This window comes from Nanorana parkeri, unplaced genomic scaffold (assembly GCF_000935625.1).
Source record: "Nanorana parkeri isolate BGI_ZX_2015 unplaced genomic scaffold, ASM93562v1 scaffold445, whole genome shotgun sequence".
NCBI lineage: Eukaryota > Metazoa > Chordata > Amphibia > Anura > Dicroglossidae > Nanorana > Nanorana parkeri.
Genome location: NW_017306713.1, coordinates 1,137,945 through 1,163,038, shown reverse-complemented (window position 1 = coordinate 1,163,038; position 25,094 = coordinate 1,137,945). Strand labels below are relative to the sequence as shown.

At 42.7% G+C, this 25,094-nt stretch overlaps 1 protein-coding gene across 1 annotated transcript in view; it reads left to right on the top strand.

Moving 5' to 3' along the window:
- CDC40 (cell division cycle 40) overlaps nt 1-15,767 on the top strand; it is a 51,879-nt gene extending 36,112 nt beyond the window's left edge. The window contains exons 7-15 of the mRNA XM_018560276.1: nt 69-208; nt 1,621-1,695; nt 3,792-3,837; nt 5,413-5,514; nt 8,418-8,533; nt 11,672-11,805; nt 12,868-12,944; nt 14,560-14,704; nt 15,524-15,767. Of these exons, the coding sequence (XP_018415778.1) occupies nt 69-208; nt 1,621-1,695; nt 3,792-3,837; nt 5,413-5,514; nt 8,418-8,533; nt 11,672-11,805; nt 12,868-12,944; nt 14,560-14,704; nt 15,524-15,701 (1,013 nt within the window). The 3' untranslated portion in view covers nt 15,702-15,767. The remainder of the gene's footprint in view (nt 1-68; nt 209-1,620; nt 1,696-3,791; nt 3,838-5,412; nt 5,515-8,417; nt 8,534-11,671; nt 11,806-12,867; nt 12,945-14,559; nt 14,705-15,523) is intronic.
- Nucleotides 15,768-25,094: the final 9,327 nt, after the last annotated feature.

Below are 25,094 nucleotides of genomic sequence, written 5' to 3'. Positions count from 1 at the left end.
TTTATGATATCCTTACCTGACCTTCCTTCCTCTTGTTTCCTTTTTTTTTTCTTCTTTCCTTTCTTTAGTTAAAGAAATGTATGATTACCAGGGCAGATCATATATCCACGTTCCTCAAGATGTGGAAGTTAATCTACGGTCCACAGAACCTCCAGAAAAATGTTACCTGCCCAAGAAACAGATCCATGTCTGGTCTGGACATACAAAGGTAAAAAATATTGTTTGTTTAACAGTGACTGTGCACATCATTCTTAACTAACTTAGATCAACAGTCATTCCAACAGTTACTGGAAAATTGTGTTGTATCCAAACACTAAATGTGGGAAAGGAATGTATTAGTGTTTTCATTGTTGTATCTGTAAGTACCCTCATTACATTTTAACTTCTGCTCTGATTTTAAAGCCAAGCACCACCCCCAGACACCCCTCAGCTGTTCTGCGTGGGAATCTCCACAGTCAATAAATGCTTTTGTATAAGATTAAGTAGAGCAGGGCCTCTGTATGTAGCATGTTCCTGGCAAATGACCTGTGATTTAGAATCTGGCAAAGTCACTAAGTGCATTGTAAGAAATAATGCGGTGTTCAGTAGGGCTGAAACCTACAAATCGATTAATCAATAATGGGAATCGTTATCACTTAGTTGATCTGGATCCCCTAATTCTCTCTCTCTCTCTCTCCTCCGCTCTGGGAGCCGGTGTTTCTTCAGCTCTGTGTCTCCTCCGATCACCTATGCATTCAGCGGGGATCGGAGGGCATACAGCCCCCAGCAACCGGTGCCCAGTGGTGAGGAGAGTCACCAAACCGATCCACCTTCTGGCGCCCATCGGGGAAAAGAAAGCTATCGGGAGACCGAGCTGGGCAGGACGGGGAGGAGAGCTGCGGGCAGATGAGCAAATATGTCAAATATTTGCTGATCGGTTCCTGTAATATTAAAATAAATTATGCATGCAATTTTATTCTGAAGTTAGCTTTTTTTGTAATACTGCATTTGTGTATTTTATTTTAAATTCATTATGGTAGGGATGTTCAGATACCAGATATTGTTTTAGAAAAACTGTCGCATGACAATAAACAAAAATGTATCAGTACTCGTATCTGTGAGTACTTGGACAAGTATCCGTACTTGTAAGAAATGGAATTGGTGCATCCCTAATATATATTTATATAAAAAGAATCATACTTTAAAACAGGGATGCACAAACCCCAGGAGCTCTGTGTGCTCCTTAAAAGTGACAACTGTCTCCTAATTTTTGAATTTTTCTCTAGTTTAGTCTTGGAGCTGGAAAAGTATCTGTACATGTACCGAGTACGGTACTTGGTATCTGAACATCCCTAAATTATGGTATTTATTTTTTTATCCGATGAATCGATTATAAAAAATAATCGTTAGTTGTAACCCTAGTGTTCATTGTATTAACACTGGGATTCACCAAAGACTTCTGTGACTTCTTAACAGCACCCCGCCTGCACCACATTTATATGGTCAAGGAGCTTCTGCCTGCATTGGTATTCCACATTCCTAAATTATTTTAATTCAGAAACCTTACAACCAATGTTTTAATCTTTTATTTTGTATTGCAAAATTTGAATTAAATCCGTTTTCTTTCTATCTTCCTTCAAGGGAGTCAGTGCTGTGAGGCTATATCCTCATTCTGGACATTTACTGCTGTCTTGTTCCATGGACTGCAAGATTAAGGTTAGTATAGGCTCACAATAGTCATAGGTTTGTATCGGGTAAAAATAGTAAGCTAAAACCTTATATTTCAGTTAAACTTTGTTTCGAGTGCAATAGTGTCCAAGAACATGTCTTTTCTTAACAAAGTTTATTCATGCTTCCTTCCCTCTAAGATGGGTACAAAGCATGCTTGGTTTTTGAAGCTGACAGCCCATCAATAGCATGTTGCTTTGAGGCAGTCTTGTTCTGTTATGTAACACAGATGGCTACATACATGCCTACCGTATTTGCCGGCGTTTAAGACGACTTTCTATACTTCAAAACATCCCCCGAAAATCGGGGGTCGTCTTATACGCCAGGTATATTTTTTCCTTTTTTTTGTTCAGACTGCCAGGGAGGCTAATCTGTCAGCCCGCTGGATGTGCGCTAATACTGAATGTACGGTAGCTTCGGCTACATACAGTAGACCGCGCTGAGCCAATCACGGCGAGCGATGTATTTTATTATAAGGAGATTAGTGGGTGTATTTAAACATTATTTTGGGCTATACTCGTCTTATACGACGGGTATAGCCCAAAACCTATGTTTTAACAGAAAAATTAGGGGGTCGTCTTATACGCTCAGTCGCCTTATATGCTGGCAAATACGGTAACTCAAGCTGAGGAACAGAGGTGTGGCAGTTGTACTTGCATAATGTTCTGCTTCCATCCATTTCCCCTATCAACTATCTACCGCAGCTATTTTCTTGGAGCATCTTTTGGAGACCAGGCTAAAGAGGAGACCTAATCACTATTCTTCTTAGCCTGTTCTTGTGGGGTGTTTTTTATGTCCGTGCGCCTTTGCCATGCCACAGCGAGTGTCTGGTAAGAGGAGAAGCCTTGCAGGTGGGGTAGCACGAGTAGAGGGTAAGGCTTGCTGGCCAGTAGCCTGGGGAGATAGGGAGCCTGAAAACATGCTAAGCAATGCAATTGAGCCTAATTGGCTCAACGTGATTTTACTACCAATCTTGCTGCAGTTTCGGGTGAGACGTGGATAGAAGAAAGTTTCCATAAATATATACTTCAAATAATTAAAATGCAAGTCTTTAGAAATACATTCAGTATTCAGTGTATATATCATAAAATTAATTTTCCAGCGAAACATACATCTTTAGTTACACAAACCCCAGCTACTAAAAAGAATGCACAAAAATTACTGTAAAATCATAATGTTAGCTTTTAGTCTCAAAGGCAAATTGGTGCGTTATTGTGCTAAATGTATAATTTTCCTTGTGTTTCCCCATGATGGAAGTAGACTTACGTTATTATATATAGTAAGTATATAGTAATAGTGCTAAGTGCTTGTCTGCAAGATTAATGTTGTCCTTGAGACATACAGGTGAAACCCGAATAATTAGAATATCGTGCAAAGTTCATTTATTTCACTAATGCAACTTAAAAGATGAAACTAATATATGAGATAGACTCATTACATGCAAAGCAAGATAATTCAAGCCATGATTTGTCATAATTGTGATGATTATAGCTTACAGCTCATGAAAACCCCGAGAACCCCAAATCCACAACCTCAAAAAAGTAGATTATTACATGCAATCAATAAAACAAGGATTGTACATAGAACAATATCGGACCTCTGAAAAGTACAAGCATGCATATGTACTCAGTACTTGGTTTGGGCCCCTTTTGCAGCACTTACTGCAATTACTTTTGCACGATATTCAAATTATTCGAGTTTCACCTGTATTTGTTTAAGTGACCTGTTTTTACCCTGAGGATGGCAGACCTTTTACCTTTTTTCTGATAAGGGGATGTGGACAAGGACTGAATTCAGTAAGCCACCTGCAAGCAGTGTATCTGTGCATGTTATTACTTGTTTTATCTGGATGCTTATGACATATATGCCCTTTATTGAAACGTATTGTCTATTACCTTCGAGAAAGCAAGTGTTTATCTGAGACCTGTGCCAGTTATGACCTTTAACATTACTGCATATTCCTTGCAGATGGTAGTCATAAAGATTTCAACATTGATGTGATTCTCTTTACTTGTTGCTATTGTTCTATGAAAGATGAATACGTCAGTAATCACTTTTCATCACTTTTCATCACTTTCTCACAGCTCTGGGAAGTGTACAACGAAAGAAGATGTTTACGGACTTTTATAGGTATAGTATTAATCTTTAAAATTATTGTTTGATTAGTTTCTTAATCTCCAACTGTGTAATTCTGTAGGCTCATATCTTTAAAGTGATCCCATCACCAATCTCAAATGGCAAATAAACCTTTTAGCTCAAAAGAGGAAGGTAAATGTTTACCTCTGCTGCTTTTCCCACTGCCGAATGCTGCTTCATCAAAGAGGTATTGCTTCGATAAGATTTCCAGAGTGTCAATCACTTGCAGAGCTCAATGGCTTCTTCCACCGACCTCCATGTCACTACAGCACACAGTAGTGATGTGATGGTCAGCTGCAGGAACTACTGTGTGCTGTGGGAGGTGCAGGAGATCGATACTACAAAACAGTCAGGGTGACAACGGTGCTCCTCCATAGATAAAGATGAGTGATTGAACTCAGTGAGTCACTGCTCAGGACAGGGATTGTTACTGGCAGGATCATCAATTGAGAATGAACAAAAAAAGCCAGAAAAAAGGCTAATGCTTCCACCACATTTAAGGACTGGTAAGATGCAATTTATAACATTTTTGTTCTTGGGTTTAGATACATTTTAATGTAGCAGTTCTGTGTTCTGCAGCTTGGGCAGCAGGAGAGGTAAGTATTTACCTTATTTTTAGGTAACTGGTTTATTATAGACTGGCAACAGGGTCTCATCTTTCGTCTCCGAAATGAAGATTCCCTGGACCTTATCAGAATGACATAGACAATACAAAATTGTCTATCCAATCACTTCTCTCCAGGCTCATTCTTTTTCCTGCGGTTTTCATTTAAACCTTCCTTTCTTTTGAAGTCTTATTATTTTTACACTGTGTTAATAAAAAAAACACAGCTTTGTTTAGTTGATATGTTATATGGACTATTCACAGGATATTGATTAATGTATCTGCATTAGATTGCTACATTTCCAGTGGCAGAAAGTAGGGATGCAGCGATACTAGTATCGGTGCTGAGTATTTGGGCCAGTACTCGTACTCGCCCAAATGCTCCGATGCCTTGCCCAGATACTTAAGCTTCAGGTATCCTGAAGCCGGGCAGCGAGTCATTACATGCTTCCCGGCCAATCAGGAAACCGGGCAGCGTGTCATTACATGCCCCCCGGCTTTTTGATTGGCCAGAATGCCGGCTTCATGGTCCCTTGTCACCTGGTGACAAGGGAGCATGGAGCCGGCTTCCCGGCCAATTAGGAAGCCGGGCACGAGTAATAACGTGTTGCCAGTCTTCCTGATTGGCTAGAATGCTGTCTCCATGCTGTCTCATCCCCTGTTGACGAGGGAGCATGGAGACCGCTGCCCTGCTAATTGGGAAGCCAGTAGCGAGTCTCTACACCCAACCCGGCTTCCTCAATGGGACTTCCGTCTCGGTATTGGTGAGTACCCAAAAAAATATCGGTACTTATACTCGATATCGAAAAACCGGTATATGGTGCATCCCTAGCAGAAAGTGACATCTTTAATTTAACTTAGACCCAAGATGGTGGGACATGTTTCCATACATCATGTAAATGCCTATTTGAGTAATTGTTTCTGCATATATCGTCAAGGCATTTTTCCTGCTTTCTATTTTGCAGGCCACAGTAAAGCTGTTCGGGACATCTGTTTTAACAATAACGGAACGCAGTTCATGAGTGCAGCTTATGACCGCTATCTCAAGCTGTGGGACTCGGAAACAGGTACATTATACATTGCTATATTTCTTAAAAGCTGTAGATTGCTGTAACATTGTAAATTGTCTAAACTGCAAATCAATCCAAAGTATGTTTTTTTTGTTCAGTTAAGGTTGGTAAAGATTAGAACCTTGGTTCTCAGCTGGTGAGTCGTGACCCTGTGTTTAGTGGGTCGCTGCATGCCTTCCACTTTTCTAGGTGAGAGGCGGCTCAGCCTCCCCCTACTGCAGCACTGTCAGTTTTTGCGCCAAGCAGCCATTTAAAATATGCTGCCCGCGTCGAGTGTTGGCTTAAGGTGGGGCTATGGCTGCAAGGGAGCTCCATCCGTACATGTATTGCTTACACCTCCCTTGCATGTCCTGAAGAGGTGCCTGGACTGGAATGACATCACAATCTGGCTCCCAACACTTTCTACAGGGCAAGAGAGTTGCACAAGCAATGCACATATGGATAGAGCTCCATCACCGCACAGCAGCCCACACTGGACCCCACGGCTGAGGATCCACTCCAGTTCTCATAAGGTAGGGAGACTAAAAAAAAAAAAAAAAAAAGCCTTTTTTTTTTTTTTTTTTTTAGGAGTGTGTATGTGTGGTTGAGAATGTCTGTCTGTGGTTGTGTGTGTCTGTCAATGTTTTTGAGGGCCCGTTCAAACTAGTGCAGTGCGCTAATTTTACAGTCCCGGGACTGTAAATCCTCAAATCATCTCGGAATTGGTGCTGACACTGTCCTTCCTTCTGGAGGGTGGCTACTTTTGTTCCCCATGGTCCCTGTGTGTTGTAAAATAGCCCCCTCCAAGCTCGCTCCTATGATGGACTACAATCTCAATACAAATCAGTAAACTGAACGTGAGTTTTATGTCCATCACAGGAGCGAGCTTGGAGCAGTGGCTACTTTACAACACACACAGGGACCATGGGGAACAAAAGTAGCCACCCTCCAGGAGGAAGGACAGTGTCAGCACCAATTCAGAGATGATTTGAGGATCTACAGCTGAGTGTTAACAGAAATGTATCTTATTTGTGTAGTAATTGGGGTACTTGAATGCATTTTTAAGATTGAACTCCTGAGTTTAGGGTCATTATAACATTACCACTTGGAGGGGAAAACCTTCGCAACAAGGCTGCAGACAGTAATAAAAACCTGGCAGAGGATCAAAGAAAACGTTTTTTTGTCTGGACTCCCAAATCATTGACAATTGCATTCTCCAGAGTTTCATTTGTTGCAAACTGGGGAGTCATCTGATTTAATTTACTGCACCCAACATTTCCGGCAGGATACTGTATTGTTTATATTGGCGGACTTCTTTTATCCAATTTCCTAAGCTTTAGCAGTAACACTTGGAGAAGTGTGCAGCATTTCAGAGCATTGAACAGTAATAGTTGATATAGAGAGGTTTTTATATTTCTGTTCATATTACAGCTTTGATGTGGTTACAGCACCTGGCGATGTAAAAGAACATCTGCCGACTGTAGTTCCTGTGCATGGACCAACAATTCAGCCTGAACCCTAGGCTATGTAGTTTTAATTAGTTAATACAAGCACATTTTTTGATTTAAAAATGTATCGATCTTGTTTGTTTATTACAGCAGAAGTGTTACGATAAAATTAACGACGTACATATCTTACAAGTTTTGTGTACAAGCCCCATGGAGCTAATTTATGAAAAATGGGGTTAAGAAAGTTGTCTTCCAAAACTACACTTCCTGCCTATTGTTTTCTCACCTGTAATGGGTAACTGAAAGGTTCCATCTTGTTGCCGTGGTCAACACAAAAGCTTTTACTTTTTTCTAGTTTTTTCACTCTCTCTCGATATCGATTATATAGATAGAGATATATATCTATATAGATATATACACACACACACACACACTCAAAGCTCAGAGCCAGCTTCTTTTTTTTTATGGGTCCTTCCAACGTCTCTCCCCCTCCTCTGCAGCGGCCTAGGGTTTGCAAATGATCAATGTCTATACACAGTGTATAGATGTGAGGAGGATTCCAATGCTGGAGGGACTACGGTGACAGCTGGCCATTGTGGAGCTTTGGGTGAGTATATCTGTATTTTAGACACAAACGAGCACCTAAACTGACACAAAACTCAGGAGTCAAACCTTAAAAGTGCATTCAAGTACCTTAACTGTCAAGAAAAATGTAACATTTTTGTGTATCACTCGGCTGTGAATCCTCAAATCATCTCTGAATTGGTGCTGACACTGTCCTTCCTTCTGGAGGGTGGCTACTTTTGTTCTCCATAGTCCCTGTGTGTTGTAAAGTAACCACCGCTCCAAGCTCACTACAGTGATGGACTACTATCTCCATACAAATTCGTAAACTAAACGTAAAATTGTGGTCCATCACGGGAGTGAGCTTGGAGCTGTGTCTACTTTACAACATACACAGAGACCATGGGGAACCAAAGTAGCCACCCTCCAGAAGGAAGGACAGTGTCAGAATGAATTCAGAGATGATTTGAGGATCTACAGCTGAGTGATACACAAATAAGTTCCAGTATTGTTAATAGTTAAGGTACTTGAATGCATTTTAAGGTTTAACTCCTGTGTTTAGTGTCACTTTAACCCTTGCAGTGCGGGGGTAGCCCCACTGTAAGGGTTAATAAAAAAACCCATTCCTGATCTTCTTTAAATATAGCTTTGTATGTTTACCACGCCAGAAGTATTTTCAGTCATATTGTTTCCCGTGTGTTCAGGTTTTGAAACACTTTTTGGTTTTCAGTGCCACTTTAACAGCTGGCTTGGCCGCTTCCATTATAAAGTCTTGGAGATTTTGACATATGTAGACCAGTGATCAGTGGGGATCAGCGTAAATGGAGAACCCCCGTAATCAAATATAGAATATTTTCCCCAGTGATTTGATTGTTTAAACCTATTGATATTCTTTTGTTGGTTCTGTAGGGCAGTGTATATCAAGATTTACAAACAGAAAAGTTCCATACTGTGTCAAATTCAATCCTGATGAAGATAAACAGAGTTTATTTGTGGCTGGAATGTCCGATAAGAAAATAGTGCAAGTAAGTATAATTATTTCTTGTTAAAAAATCAGCCTGAAGCATGGGAATAAACGTTCTGTAATTTTGTTTTCCCTCTTTACTGATGATTCTTTTTTTTTTTTTGATGGGCCCATTTTAAAGGAGAGCACATTCCATTCTCAGCACACAACTGGATATTGGTGGAAATGCTCCATATTGCACTGGTGCTATAGTTATGAAATGCACAGTGCAATGTGGGACTTCTAATATCCTATGGTGTGATGTCTGCATAATGCTGCAGAGAATGCTTACAGATAGGACTGTCACATGACCTGTTTAAAGAAACCATGTCACCAGACTATGTACTGTAACAAAAAAATTCCCATAAGATTATATGTGCGTTTAGCATATTTTCTCAGTCGTACAGGACAGAGGATCTATAGTCTTAACCTTATGTTATATGCAGCTGCCTTCAGATTATTGGACACTAACTAAAAGAACTGCAGGGACAGCCCCATACAACCCCTTCCTCTCCCAGCAAGTCTTAGCATTTTCATTAGGCGATGGATATCTTCTCTCTACTGAGAGCTTACCTCATTTGTATGGATTTTTCTTTCTCCAAGATTTTTCTAGCAAGTCAACTGCCCTATAACCACTGCAGCTCCCCTTTCTGCTGCTTTCTGGATCAGTTGACTCCTTGACTGAGCCCTGGGGGACCGCAATTATGGACCCTACCTTGAGGATGACACAGGGCTGGCCTGTCATGTTGTGGGCACTGGATCCTTTATTGTGGGTACTTTATTGTTTTGGACGAGATTAAGGGAGAACGAGGCAGCAGGGTCCGGTCTAGCAGCGAGCCGGGTCCGAGATCTGGGTAAGTATATATATTTTTTTTTTTTGTCGACCCTAGACCAAGACCAGCACTTTTGCATATGCCCAGAGTTCTTCTTTAATGCAATCCCAGAAGAGGAGAGGGTGTTTACATGCAATAGGGATATAGGGTTAAGCTAGCGAAAAAGTAGTCACATTTTCTTGTAAGTTCAAATGGGCATTGCAGATGAATAAAAAAAATCACTTGTGGAAAGGAATACACTACAAGTAAACATTTTAATTACTTTATTTTATTGTGCTTTACTTTTTCAGCACAAAAAATGGGCTGAAGAACTCGGCTTATACTCGAGTATATACGGTATTTGTTTGTCATTAAGTTGGTGGCATGGTCTCTTTAAGGTTTCCTCCTACTGACAATTTTTTCCCCTATTTGTTAGAGTACCAAAGCAAACCACATTTATAGACAATGCGCCAAGAGATCAATTGGGGAAAAAAGGCTTTAAGGACAGGCTGTGTATACAATGTAGATACAAAAGTAATGAGCTATATTAGTATAAAAATAAAATAATTGGTATTTCAAAATTCTGAGCTATACATATAGTTATATACTAATAAAGCTTATTACTTTTATATCTACATATATACACAGCCTGTTAGGGATGCACCGATACTGAGCATTTGGGCCCAATTGCTCCAATACTTACCCTGATACCGGAACTTCTGGTCAGAGGGAGATTCCTTCGGACCGGCAGTGCCGCAAGGGAGAATGGAGCTGGCTTCCTGGCCAATCAGGAACCCGAGCGGGTCATGACCCGGCTTCCTAATCCTGATTCACGCTGCCTAGTGACACTGCGATTCAGCCTGGCTTTCTGACCAATAAGGAAGCTGGACAGCTTGTCATGACCCGCCTCCCTGCTTCATAGCCAATCGGGAAGCCGGGAGGCGGGTCACGTTGTGCTGCCCGGCTTCTTAATTGGTCAGGAAGCCAGTCTGCCTCGCAGTGTCACAAGGGAGCGTGAAGCCTGTGTGCTTTCAATAGAACACCAGCTTCCCAGGCAATCAGGAAGCTGGGCAGCGGCTTGGCCCACGCTACCTTAGGATTCTGGTATTCTTTATCGGCGACTACCGATTTTTTTTTTTTTTATCGGTGCTTGTATTTGATGCCGAAAACATTGGTATCGGTGCATCTCTACAGCCTGTCCCTACTCCTTCTGCATTTTGGGCTGCTGTAAAGGCGCTCAATCAATTCTACATCCTGTGGAAAGTGCCCCCACTTTTCACCATGTATCCCAGGTTCTGCTGCTGTTCCTGAGTGCCCAGGACACAGTGGCGGATGATCCATGAACATCTGTTTGCTGATTTGTCCCTGCGGTGACTGAAGACGGAAGCGACAAACATATTTTTCGTTTTTAGAGCTGTCACAATATGTGCTTGATCACTTTGTTGAGTGCAGAGGTGACATTAGGGTCTATTAGAGGACATTAGAGGACCTGTCGCTTCTACTGTGCCATCACTGCGCACCTCCTCTTTATATGATCCAATATTATGTTAAAATATAACTGTTTGAATGCACTAAATTATCATATTTTGATTTTGAACCGTTGTGCTAGCTAATATTTTGTGACATAAAAAATTGCAACTACTACCATTTTATTCTCCAGGGTCTCTGCTTTCAGAGAAAGTATAAAAAACACACAAACAAAACCAGTTCTGGAAGCAAAATAATTAAAGTCTATTCCCCCCCCCCCACACACACACAGGTGGTATCATAAATCCAGGTCCGTATGTCTGCGTTCGAGGCCGTACACCGCCTGTGTTCGGCTGTCAAAATTCGTAGCTGTGGGAAGCAGCGTGTGAGGATGCACAGCTCTTGCATATTATACTGGTTTAGTTCTGGCCTGAGCATCATGCATTTGGGTTGCATAAGACAATTTATGGCAACCATAAGGCCCAACCACTGTGCAGCTTCTAATCAAGAGGCAGAGATTGGAATTATAGTCAGCAATTATGTTTGCTACGTCCACATTTAGAATGACAAAAAACCTAATTACAGGAAAAAACATGGACCTAAGACAATAGAACTTCACTGAAATTTCATTATCTCACTCTGTAGGAACTGTTGACTTCCATGTTGCGTCATTTGCCATTTAGAAGCATGTGGGGATAAACCCTTTATAACAATCCGTTTACAAAGGAACATTTACAGCAGTGCATGCGTTTTTTCATTTATCGAATTTAAGGGCTGTGTGTGTTACATTCCCTGTTAGAAAAAAGTCATTTTGTTTGTGTAGGCTTTATTAGAGCTCAGTTAGTCTGTGTCCATGTAATGATTGCTTGTTACATTTCCAGTGGGATATTCGGTCTGGCGAAATTGTCCAAGAGTATGACCGGCATCTGGGAGCTGTCAACACCATTACTTTTGTGGATGAGAACAGGCGCTTTGTAAGCACCTCGGATGATAAAAGCTTGAGAGTTTGGGAGTGGTAAGTCTCATGGTAAAGTCACTTTTGCAATCCAAAGATTTGAGACTGCTTAGTTTTATCAGCACATTCACCTATTTTTCTATCAAAGCATATGTTTTCCATCAGCTGATAGTCATTGTTCATCTCGCAAACCTAGATTTAGTTTTTTTTTTCTTTTCCAGTGTTGTGTGTGTGCATCTGTAATTACACTTGAACAGCTTGAGCTCATTTTCAGAGTTGGATTCTATTCCTCCAGCAATTTAATTTAGTCAGTTTTCCTTCCAATAAAACAAGGCTGTTTACAATACTTGAAGCATTTTTAATTACTGTCAGGTTACTGTGACTTACTGCCCTCTGAATATCCTGAATACCAAATTTTTAAAAGCATTCACATTTTTATCCAATATGAAAAAATTAAAGGAGAACTATGAGGTGAGTGATTTTTCACTCAACCTCATAGTTCGAGCCGATGCGTGACAATGAAACTCGCACGTCGGCTCAATAGATCGGGAAGTGAGCGAACACATACTGTCGCTCACTTCTCGATCATGACCCTGCAGAGAGCTGTGACTTGTCACTCACGGCTACCTGCAGGGATTTCCCACCCCCCCACCGTGCTGATCCTGCGCTGACTGGTGGAACGGACGCGGAGGGGGCGGGTACAGCTGGCTCTGCATCTAGATAGGCAGAGCCAGCTGTCAATCATGCAGCTCGGTGGCTCTCGACAATATTGTCGGGATCCATCCCGGCTGCAGCGGTCTCTGTATAGCACGAGCTGTAGCTCGCGGTATACTGAGCTTTGGGTCACGGGAGGACGCTACTTTATGTCCTCCCGTGACCCTTAGGAGAACTATGGGGAAAAACACAGACCCCATAGTTCTCCTTTTAATATAGTTCTTTGCGTCTCATTTGAAGTATTCTATTATAATTCATTTATTCTATTATAATCCTGAAATCATATAGTAAATATATTTTATTAAAGACAATAGTGATGCTTTAGTTTTCTTGTCGGATCATACAAGATATAAAGTAAGAATTATGTGTCCACTTTCGTCTGATTATTATTTTATTTTTTTGTTTTAGGGATATTCCTGTGGATTTCAAATACATAGCAGAGCCAAGTATGCACTCAATGCCAGCGGTTACACTGTCACCTAACGGTAAGTAGACTGCAAAGTAGACTGACTCTGGGGAAATTAAACAATTGGAAACTTTAAGCTATGTCTAATGTACTCTGTTGCTGACCTCCCCTTAGATTTATTACTTTGTCACGTAAATAAAAATACAACTGCTAGCAGGTCTAGTGTGCAGAACAAAATGCCAGGTTGCTGTGAACCAGCAATTGGCCAGTGAGGCAGCCTATCATTGTGATGGGCCATTGGAAATATGGGGAAGTGGGAGGAAATGGGCCCAGCATATGGGTGCACAGGAAGTGGTTAAAGCTGTAGGCTTCTGTACTTTATACTTGCTAGTGGCTTTGTTTTTTGTTTTTTTGCGGGGCAAATTATTTTTTTTTTGAACATTTCAAACAGAGGGTACCTGGGGGTGTGGGGTGCCTTGGGATACAGACACAAAAAGTAACAACCAATCGAATAATATGAAGTATTAAAAATATCATATACATATTGATGTGGTCAAAAAAGAAGGGGGGGAGAGAAGAGACGAGAATCTATTAATGCATTGATGATTGATGCTATGTGCATGGGGATATGTAATGTATATATGGATTTGTTTGTGATTGTTTAATAAACATTTTGAATATTAAAAAAAAAATAGCATATACATTGCAGTACCCTTTTATACTAGGGACTGGGAGGGAGAGCTGGGACACCCATCTTGGACACAGGCTGGGGGAATTCAGGTGGTGTAGGTGCACCCTGGTCTCCGATTATTGTTGGAGATGTGGAGAAAAAGGCGCCATGCTTCACATTTGGTGCAATTTCTGACATATCTGACCTTATTCGAGGTCAATTTACAGGCTATGCAGTAGAATCACTGGCATGAAATGGCCAGAACCCCCAGATGTGGCTTTACTCTCTAGGATCCCAGAAACCCCTTAAGGCAGCAAAGAAAAATCTCCTCTCTGCGAGCAAGGACAATGGGGATCAACTGTCCTGCATGTTAGGGCATGGGTCAGTGAACTTAATCATATAAGAATGGAAGAAATAATAGCCCACTTACATGATCATTATCAACATTTTATTGGACATCGACATTGAGCACCTGGATCTAATTCTCTATCTCTCTTCATATCCAATTCTTCTAATGACTTAACTTCTTGGTATTATAACAATGGGGACTATATCCTTAGGCTCGCCCAGGCTAGACGCCCACCCTCCCTTTTTCCCACCGTCTGCCCCCTAACCCTCTGTCTCAGTGCAGCAGCAGGGACAGCACTGTCTATCTCTCAACAGTCAACTTTACTGCACTTTTACTATGCATATTGTACTCTGTAGCTTACAGTGTACCTACCTGAGGTTTCGTTGTTCCTCAGAAGGGGGAGCCAGCCTCCTGCCCCGTCCACCTTTGTGTACGTCTGTTGAAAACTCAGTAAATTCTGTTCCTTAATTGTGGCTCGCTGTGAATGTAATGACTAGCTTTCATATACTCCGCACAGTATAAGGCTCCGTTTGTTTTGCCTTTTGAGGAATAGTTCTTCTGTAATGTCTGTGTTGATTTGGAGGTTCTTTTGATTTTATAACTGTTCTGATACTTCCTAACAATAGGATGGTTGAATTTTGGTCGTCTTACTGTATTTTTCAAATTCATTTCCAGGTAAATGGCTGGCCTGTCAGTCAATGGACAACCAAATTTTAATATTTGGCGCACAGAATAGATTCCGGCTAAACAAAAAGAAGATTTTTAAGGGTCATATGGTTGCGGGCTATGCTTGTCAAGTTGACTTTTCACCGGACATGAGGTAACTATTTTTCCATTTTTATCAGGTTGTGCCTCTCCAGGCCTGGTGTCTTGATATTTATACCACCTTCATTTTAGGCTTCGACAAAAACAATTTAAAAACAATTATTTATAATTAAAAAAAAAAAGCAAACCTATTGCCTTTCCATTAGGGGTTTCATGCCTGTATTAGGCACATTCATTCCAGCACTGCGATCTGCCAATACACTCATATGTCAGCATGCAGCACACACATGGTACTCAGGATTCCTCTAATCTCATCCACAGAAGAGTGAAAGATGGGACCTGCTCATAGAATAATTTTTCTGCAAAATACCAAATGCCACCGTCAACCTAAGACTGTCTCTCTTAAAGAGGGGAGGAAAACGTAAAATTCAGCTTGTTTGTGGTAATCGCAGTAAATGTGTAAAGCTTGTTTACCACATAATCACAATAATTGTATCCTAAATATGAGCCGCTTGCTTACGGTACCTCACAAACCTGTGTTATTCAAACTAAAGAATTGCTGAAATGGCAGCGGTCCTACATAAAAGCAATATAGGTAGCTGAATGCAGTCTTGACCTTTACTATAAGACTCAAGCATGGGGAACCCCTCTCCTAACTTTTAAGTAGTGAGGATTTCCATCATATTAAAGGACTAGTAGGTGCTCATGATGTGTGGGGATGGAATCATGTTTGTCTTTTACAGAATTTGTCAGAATATCCTAAAATATGTTTCTTATGTAACTGGATTCTGGATCTTCTGATTTGTTTAGACAGTTATTTTATTTTTGCAGTATTTGCTCAATGGTAATAGTGTTTATTGTTTATGACTTTTAGTTATGTGGTTTCTGGTGATGCTGATGGAAAGCTGAACATCTGGGATTGGAAGACCACGAAACTGTACAGCAGAATTAAAGCTCATGACAAAGTGTGCATTGGTGCAGTATGGCACCCACATGAAACATCAAAAGTTATCACATGTGGATGGGATGGCCTCATCAAACTATGGGACTAAAATAAAAGCTCACTGCCAGCATTGGTGAGGAGGTCACATGCTTATGTGTAAAGAACTTTATCTTCTGATGGACCTTGCACCCAGAGAATAGTAAATCTGGCTACCAGCTTGTGCTACTGAAAAGGATGATCATGAACAAGAATGATATTAGTGCTGACTTCAGCCTTGGACCATTTGCCTTTCTTCCCTGGTGTAGACATTGTTTCTTCTTATTCACTATGAAACCAGCTATTTATGTTCTTAAGATTGTCTTAAATCAAACGGTGTCTGTGTATTTTTTATTTCATTGAGCCAAAAGTATTTTATAAAAAAAAAAATCAAATAATATATAGCTAAATTTACCACACAAGTATGCACACCTTTCGCTTTGATCACCAGGATTTCCTTTTACAATGGTTTTGGTGAAAACCAGGGAAAATGTGCAGAGCCAAGTACATGGTCCCCAAACAGGAACAAAGATGAGACTCCAAGCAAAGGGAAAACATTACACATCAGATCCTTCTCCATCCTTTACCTGGCTGAGGCAAGAACTATGCGGCTGTATAGAGGACAACTGTACCTTTTACCATTTTCTACCAGAATGGAATAGTTGGGAGATGAGGGGAAAAACCTTTTACCTTCTCCATCCTTTCTCTGACCTTTACCTGGCTGAGACAAAAACTCTGCGGCTGTATAGAGGACAACTGTACCTTTTACCATTTTCTAAAAGAATGGAATCATTTGGAGATGGGAGGGGAAAAAGCTTTTTGTGTAAACTCATTCTTCTATTCAGACCAGAAAGACTTCAGTGATTTGGCAGATATTTTTAGATAAGTATGTAATACAGCAATATGACTGTGTGTATATTCATACTCGGTCATTGTCTCCGCGCCTCCGTGCATTGCAGAAGATACCTGTACAAAAACTCTGTTCATTTGTTTTGTATGTCAAAATAAAATTTTAATTTGTCTTTTTACATTGCTTTATTCTGGACTTTGCGATTTATTGTGGCACAGAAACCATTTCATATTAAGTTTAATATTGTGATATACCTGTAGATGGCTAACAAGATGGAATACATAACACTTTTTTCTTAAAGTGAATCTGTGAGAATGAAAATGTGGGAGCAGTTATTACTGAACTGTTTTAAAAGGTTTACATCCCTGGGGCTGCCGCATCAATTACATTGATCAGTCTGAAGAACGGGCACCATTTGATTTATTTACATTTATACAGTGATGTCAATGTACACAGCACTTTACAAACTGTTCATTCCCATTAACTAGTCCCTGCCCCCAAGGATCGTACAATCAAAAATCCCTATCTCATATGCATACATACTATGGCCGGTTTAGACGGAAGCCAATTAACCTACCAGTATGTCTTTGCAGTGTGGGAGGAAACCAGAGTACCTGGAGGAAACCCACACAAAGAAAGCATGCGAATAGTGCCCAGTTGCTAAACACTGAATCACTATACTGCCCCCTTACAAACATTTTGGCAATTAAAAAAATCCCTTGCCTGTGCTTCCAAAGCCTCTGTTAATAAGTGAACATCTGTGTGTGTCTATGATAATGCCCCACACAGAACCTAAGTTGGTATTTGCCTCCATACCCCCCACCGCCCCAAGAGAGAGATTTTGAGAGCAAGGGCAAGCAGTGGGAGAACCCCCTTAGATCTTCCTTTAGGGGTGAAGAACTACTTTAGGCTACCTGAGGACTGCTTTAGTGTTGGCTGTCGTTAAGGAGGATGGACTCCCTTACAGTCGCGTGAAAAACAGTACACCTTCTTGGCTTTGTAAAATAAATAATGACATTGTATAATAAGTCATGTGTTGTTGTTCATCTGAGGTTGTGATGACCTACTTTTAAGACCTGCTAAGGACCAGATGATTTTTATTATGCCCTGATACTTTAAACCATAGAATTTAAAGAGGGTGTACTGTAAAGTGTTATCTACGTTTAATAGATACAGGAAAAATCCAGGGGGCGGGGGAAATGCAACTACCACATCTAAGAACGAATAAGCTTTGATAATATAACATTTTTGTTTTCGGTTTAAGATACACGCTTTTCTGTAAGATGTAAGCTGTCCTTCAGGTATTGATGATCAGACATTGTTTGTTTCACCTCTCTTTCTAAAGCAACCTGTTTTGACATTTGACATTGCTGCCTACAGTATTTATAGCAGACAGTAGACCTAGTCTACTATTGATTTCATGTGTTTCCATCCTAATATGTCAGTGTTCACTTTTCTTTATCTTGGCACAGCTCTGTGAAGTGTACAGTGAAAGGTGATGTTTAAGGAGCTTTCCAAGTATAGCATGCATGTGTAAAATGATAGATTGCTTTTTCATCTTTAAGAATGGGTCATTACTCCTAAATGAACATACCCAGAACCTTTTTTATTAGAATGACAGGCAATAGCTACTGTAATACGCAGGGCTTGAAAAATTTGATAGTGTCTCACCAGTCAGTCAAAAATTTCACCAGTCAGCATGACCGGACTATAGCCTTGCAATTTAGGTTAAAAAAGTTTGGGGACAGATAGAGCTTTCTTTTGGAGGTATATAATCACCACGGGGGGGGGGGATTTCTTTTTACTATATAATTAAAAAAGTACCATATATGTTAAAAAAAACAAAGTTTCCCTACGTTGTTATAAAACATTTATTCTTACCCATATTTTTAGTAAAACATAAAAGTCAGGGTCACGTCGGGTAAATAGACTCAAACATGTCAAGCCTTAATTTGCGTGCACTCGCAAAATATGCCCATAGCTGACGATTAAAACGCTTTTACTGTTCATCAGTTTAGTGTTATCAGTGATTAAAGGAGAACTATGGGGTCAGGGCTTTTCCCCATAGTTCTCCTTAGGGTAACGGCAGGACACAAATTAGCGTCCTCCCATCACCCCAAGCTCAGTATACCGCGAGCTGCAGCTCCCTATATACTGAGACGCTGAAGCGGATCCCGACAATTATGTCTGGATCTGCCCAGCTGCGTGAGTGGATCGGATGGCCAACGAGGTCACTTCCAGTGCGGGTGACGCACTTCCGGGCGCCGCGGCCTTGTGTTCCCAGCCTCGTTTTGCACAGAGGAAAGGAGATGGGCCTGGCTGGTGCACGAGGCGTGATCACAGGCTTCTCTGTGAAAAATAGCCGATGGGAGAACTAGTTTTTCCCCGAGATAAATCCAGTTCCTACTCTGCAGGCTGCACAGATGGATGCGGTTCCTCCAGGCACCAGCTCTACTCAGGTAGGGGGATACGTCCATGTATTTCCTCCCTGTTTTTCTGACTATAGCCTTTTTCCTCCACCTGGGGCTCCTTGGTTTTGGGCTTAGGGTGTTGAGGGGGTACTATAGCTTGTATATGACAAGTGGGCAGAGAAGGTAATTTCTGCTGCTTCTGTGTTGCAGGTCCAGGGTTCTAAGGGCAAGGGGATCCCTAAGAATAAATGTGCGCTTTGCTCCTTGAAGTTGGGGTCTGAATGGAAGAAACCGCTTTGTCAAAAATGCATTGAAGGGGTTTGCTCTCTACTGTTAGGGAAGAACTGGTTTCTACTTTTTAGATCCCTGATAGCGGATTTGAGACTGCCTGCAACGCATTCTTTAGTGCCCGGATCTCCGGCTCATGCTCAGCTTCTCCAGGCAAGACCTAGGTCAGGAGAGGTATGTCAGAGGGAGCCAGAGGAGGTTAGTGTTGCTGCGTCCCTCATCAGGGGTCTTCTGAGGAGGACAGTGACGGGGGAAGGTAGTCCTATCTCTAAATACAAATTGTCTCTGGAGGAGGTAGAGGAATTGTTGGGGGCCGTGTACGATACCCTGGATATTCAGGAGGAGAAAGTGCTGCTGTCTAGGTACGACCTGATGTACCAGGGGCTCCAGCAGCCGAAAGCCAGAGTTTTCCTGGTGCACAAAGTACGGTGTTTCCCCGAAAGTAAGACCTACCCCGAAAATAAGACCTAGTGCTATCATCAGGGATTTCTGTAATATAAAACCTACCCCGAAAATAAGACCTAGTTCGGTGGTAGGTCTTATATTACAGAGATCCGCTAGGTCTTACTTTCGGGGTATAATAGAATTTTACATGTCACGGCCGCAGCTCCCTCCCTCCCCGCCCGCCGCCCACCTTTCTGGCTCCATACACGGCATTAGGGCAGAGAGCGGCCGCAGCTCCGTACCGCCCTCCCGCCCACCTTTCTGGCTCCATACACGGCATTAGGGCAGAGAGCGGCCGCAGCTCCGTACCGCCCCCCGCCAGGCACGCCTCCCCGCACGCCCACCTGTCTGGCTCCCTGGACGGCATTACAGCTGAGAGTGGCCGCAGCTCCCTCCCTCCCGCACGCCCATCCGGACAGCTGCAGCCAGGTACACATAAGACACCCCCCGAAAATAAGACCTAGTGTCTTTTTTTGTGAAAAAAAAAATATAAGACACTGTCTTATTTTCGGGGAAACACGGTACTTGCGGATACAATATGTAAGGAATGGGCTGAACCAGAGAGAAAGTCTCTTATTTCTAACAATCTAAAGAGGCGTTTTCCCTTCGATGAGGATGCATCACTTCCATGGAATAAGGTTCCTAAGATTGATGCATCATTGTCAAAGGTCTCGAGGAAATCTGATCTAGCCTTTGAGGATATGGGGGGGCTTAGAGACCCAATGGACCGGAAGGCTGAGGTGTTGCTTAAGAGGGCAAGGGACTCTGCTAGCACAAGTCTCAGGCCTGCCTTGGCAACAACTTGTGTTTCCAGGAACCTGGAGTATTGGCTTACCCAATTAAAAAATCACTTGCTGGCGGGTACCCCGAGGGAGCAGATCATAGATTCCCTTGCAATGCTGTTTAAAGCCATAGCTTTTATGGCAGATGCCTCTGCTGACTCGGTCAGAATGGCCGCTAGGACGGGAGCCTTGATCAATTCTGCTCGGAGGGCGATTTGGTTAAAAGCCTGGGAGGGGGGATGCAGCTTCCAAATTGAGGCTTTGCAATCTTACGTTTAGTGGCGATCATCTTTTTGGGCCCGAATTGGAGGCCATATTGGAACGTACGGCTGATAAAAATAAATCTTTTCCGGAGAAAAAGAAGCCCTTTCGTAGATTCTTTAAGGGGCCCAAGAACAAGGGTCCGAATCCGAAAGGGGAACAGCCCAAGAAACACTGGACGGGGCAGAAAGGCAAGGGGAATGGAAGTATTTTTACTAACCCTCCCTCCCAAGCCCCAAAACAGCAGTGACTCCTGTGTGAGGGTGGGGGGAAGGCTGACGGGGTTCCTCCCTCGCTGGAGGGACATTACTTCCAAACGGTATATCCTCACTCTCATCCAAGCCGGGTACAGGTTGGAATTCTGCAGCCCCCCACCACATTGTTTTTTAGTCACAAATCTCCTAGGGAACGCATCTCGGGCAAAGGCCCTTTGCCTGCTGTTGGGGGAATTGGTGGATCAAAAAGTGCTGATTCAGGTGCCGGACCAGGAGAAAGGTCAGGGTCTATATACAAAAGCCGTCAGGGAAGTACAGGTTGATACTCAATCTCAAACTCCTAAATTTATCAATAAGGTACAAAAGGTTCCGCATGGACTCCATTTTTTCAGTCCGGAACCTGTTGCAAAAGGGTTCCTTTTTAGCAACACTAGATTTGAGGGATGCCTATCTCCACATTCCAATTCACAGGACGTCACAAATATTTTTGCGCTTGGCGGTAAGGATAGGTCGGACGATTGTCCATTACCAGTTCAGAGCCCTTCCATTCGGGCTGCCCTCGGCCCCTCGCATTTTCACAAAAGTTTTGGGGGAGGCCATAGTTCCATTAATGATGATGGGGATTTGCATCATCCCCTATTTGGACGACATTCTCCTGTCCGCCAGCTCAACGGCTCAATGCGCCAGAGACCTGGAAGTTACGCAGGGTTGGTTGCAGCAACTGGGTTGGGTGGTGAACTTACAGAAATCCAGTCTTGTCCCCTCTCAAGTTACGATGTTCCTGGGTTATACCCTGAATACCGTGGAGCAGCGGACTTTCCAGAAGAGAAGATTCTGAAAGTGGAAAATGGAGTGAGCCACTTACAAACAAATTGCCCCAGATCCTTAAGGGAGATCATGTCAGTGCTGGGTCTGATGACATCATGTCTACCAGCGGTTCAGTGGGCAAGATTCCACCAGAGGGGTCTGCAAAGTTTTTTTATTGAGCCGGTGGGACCATTCCCAGGATTCCTTGGATACGGCGGTTGTTGTTCCTCCTTCAGTGAGGAGGAGCCTATGGTGGTGGAGGTACCGAATTTCCCTCTCGGGGTGGGTGCTTCAATGGTTCCCACTACCGTAAGGTTGACCACGGTTGCAAGCTCCTGGGGGTGGGGAGCGCACCTGCAGGATCAGGTAGTACAGGGTCAGTGGTCTCAGCGGGAGACGACAATGTCCTCCAATTGGAGGGAGCTGGGAGCGGTCCTGAGCACGATATTTGTTTTTCAGGGTCAGCTCAGGCATCAACATCTGCTGGTGCTCTCGGACAACATAGCCACTGTGTGTTACCTAAACAAACAGGGAGGAACCAGAAGTTCTTCTCTTCAGGCGATAGCAAAGGAAATTTTCATTTGGACAGAAACTAATCTGTGTTCCCTCTCGGCAGTACACCTAAAGGGTACACAGAATACTCTGGCAGACTATCTGAGTCGGTTTCAAGTTCTCCAGGACGAATGGGGCTTGGATCAGGAGGTCTTTGACCTCTTAACTCAGAAATGGGGTTTACCGCAGGTGGATCTGTTTGCTTCACAGAACAATGCAAAGTTAGGCCAATTTTTTCCCCTGAATGCAGCAGACGACGCAGTGGCAATGGATGCACTGTCGCATCCATGGGGTTATCACCTCTGCTACGCGTTCCCGCCTATCCATTTAATTCCAAGGGTTCTACAAAAATTCTTCCTGGAACGGGCGGACTTGATATTGATAGCACCCTTTTGGCCCAAGAGAACGTGGTTTACGACGGTGGTGTCTTTGACAGACCGTCCGCCCCCGATCAGCCAGGGGTTGTTATCACAGGGGCCCGTTATGCACCCGGCAGTAGACAGGCTGTCCCTCCATGCCTTCTATCTGAGGAGGTGACTTTAAAGAACAAGGGTCTTTCTTCCAGGGTGATTAGCACCTTTACTATCTAGCCGTAAGTTGGTTACACGTAGGATTTATGGTAAGGCGTGGAAAACTTTCAGCTCATGGAAGGGGAGGCATAACAGGAATTCAAATATTCCGGCTGTGCTGGATTTCCTTCAGGACGGGGCGAACGGGGGCTTAGCTATCAGCACGTTGAAGGTGCAAGTGAGCGTATACTTACAGTACTCCCTAGCTAATGACCCACTGGTGAGTAGGTTCTTAAGGCTCTCAAACGGATTAGACCAGTTACACGTTGTTCTGTTCCGAAGTGGGATTTGTCTCTGGTCCTACGGGGGCTTATGATTCCCCCTTTTGAACCTCTAGCTGATCTCCCGCTCAAGATGCTTACTTTGAAAACCGTATTCCTGGTTGCTATAACCACAGCTAGAAGGGTTAGTGAATTGCAGGCTCTGTCGTTATGAGAACCATTCTTAGCTGTGTTTGAGGACCGAGTGGTATTAAGGACGGATCTGGCTTTTCTAACGAAAGTTGCATCAAACTTTCATAGATCTCAGGAGATCATTTTGCCTTCATTCTGCAATAATCCGGCTAATCTGAAAGAGGCAGAGTTTCAACACCTAGATGTTAGACGGTGTCTACTAGAGTACCCTAGAGTAACTAGAGCATTCCGGAAGTCGGATGCCATTTTTGTTCTTTTTTCAGGAAAGAATAAGGGGAAGCAAGCCTCAAAGGCTTCGATAGCTAGATGGGTTAAGCTATGTATTCAGGAAGCTTATGGGGCGAAGCAGGTTAGTGTCCCGCCCCTTTTGAATGCACACTCAACCAGGGGGTTAGCCACCTCATGGGCAGAGAGGGCTGGTGCCACTCCAGAGCAGATCTGTAAGGCCGCAACCTGGTCGAATTTTTCCACGTTCGTCCGCCATTACCGGCATTCCCGCCCTAAGTTGGTAAGTTCTTGTTTATCCTCTCGCAAGCTGTTCTGGAAGACGAATGGGAAATTCAGAGTTAGACTTACCGGTAACTCTCTTTCCTATAGTCTTCCAGAACAGCTGGATTCCCGCCCTTGGTTAGATAAGTGGTGGTGAAATGTGATTTCAATTTCATATTCTGTTGTTGTTTTTGGTTCCTGTCATTACAGGGTCTTCCTTCGGTTCTCGATACAACTGATGAGCTAAGGGAGAGGCGGGCCTTTTAAAACAACTGGGGGTGACGTGTTTCCTACTAAAAGGGGTGGAGCCTATCTCTAGCAAGCTGTTCTGGAAGACTTTAGGAAAGAGAGTTACCGGTAAGTCTAACTCTGAATTTTGCTTATGTAGAACTTAATCTGTGTCCATGTAATGATTGCTTGTTACATTTCCAGTGGGATATTCGGTCTGGCGAAATTGTCCAAGAGTATGACCGGCATCTGGGAGCTGTCAACACCATTACTTTTGTGGATGAGTACAGGCGCTTTGTAAGCACCTCAGATGATAAGAGCTTGAGAGTTTGGAGTGGGTGAGGCTCATGGTGAAATCACTTCTGCAGTCCAAAGACTGGAGACATGTATACATATGACTGCTTATTTTATCAACGCTGTTTGTTCTTGCTCATCATTGAGACATTCACCATTTTCTATTCTAGCATATGCTTTTCGTCAGCAGATGATCCTGCCTCTTCATCGCACAAACTAGATTTTGTTTCTTTTCCTTTCCAGTGTTGTGTGCATTTGCATCTGTAATTACATTTGAACAGCTTGAGCTCATTTTCAGAGTTGGATATTTTCCTCCAGTAATTTACTTTTGTCAGTTTTGTTTCCAATAATATGAGTGTATTTGCAATACTGCAAAATTTCAAGCATTTTAATTACAATCAGGTTACAGTGACTTCCTGCCCACTGAATACCATGCCAGGCAAACTTATGAATATTTTTTATATTTATTAGGACCTGATAATAATGATGTATTGTAGACCTTGCAATAGATTTGGATTCATTCTGTCGCAGACAGCCTTGAATGTAAAAGTTTTTTGAACACCATTACACCTATATGAACTTGCACATCCCATTCCAAAACCATGGGCATTAATATGGAGCAGCTCTCCCCCCTTCCTTGGGAGTTTTTCTACGAGGGGTTGGCTTTGTCTTTTGGAATGTGTCCATTCAGCCAAAAGAGAATTTGTTAGGTCAGGTACTGATGTTGGACAAGAAGACCTGACTCTCAATCGTCTTTCCAAAGGTATACGGTTGAGGTCAGGGCTCTGTGCAGGACAGTCATGTTCCTCTCCATTGCACTGTGTACAGGGGCGCAGTCATGCTGGAACACAAAAGTTCATTTC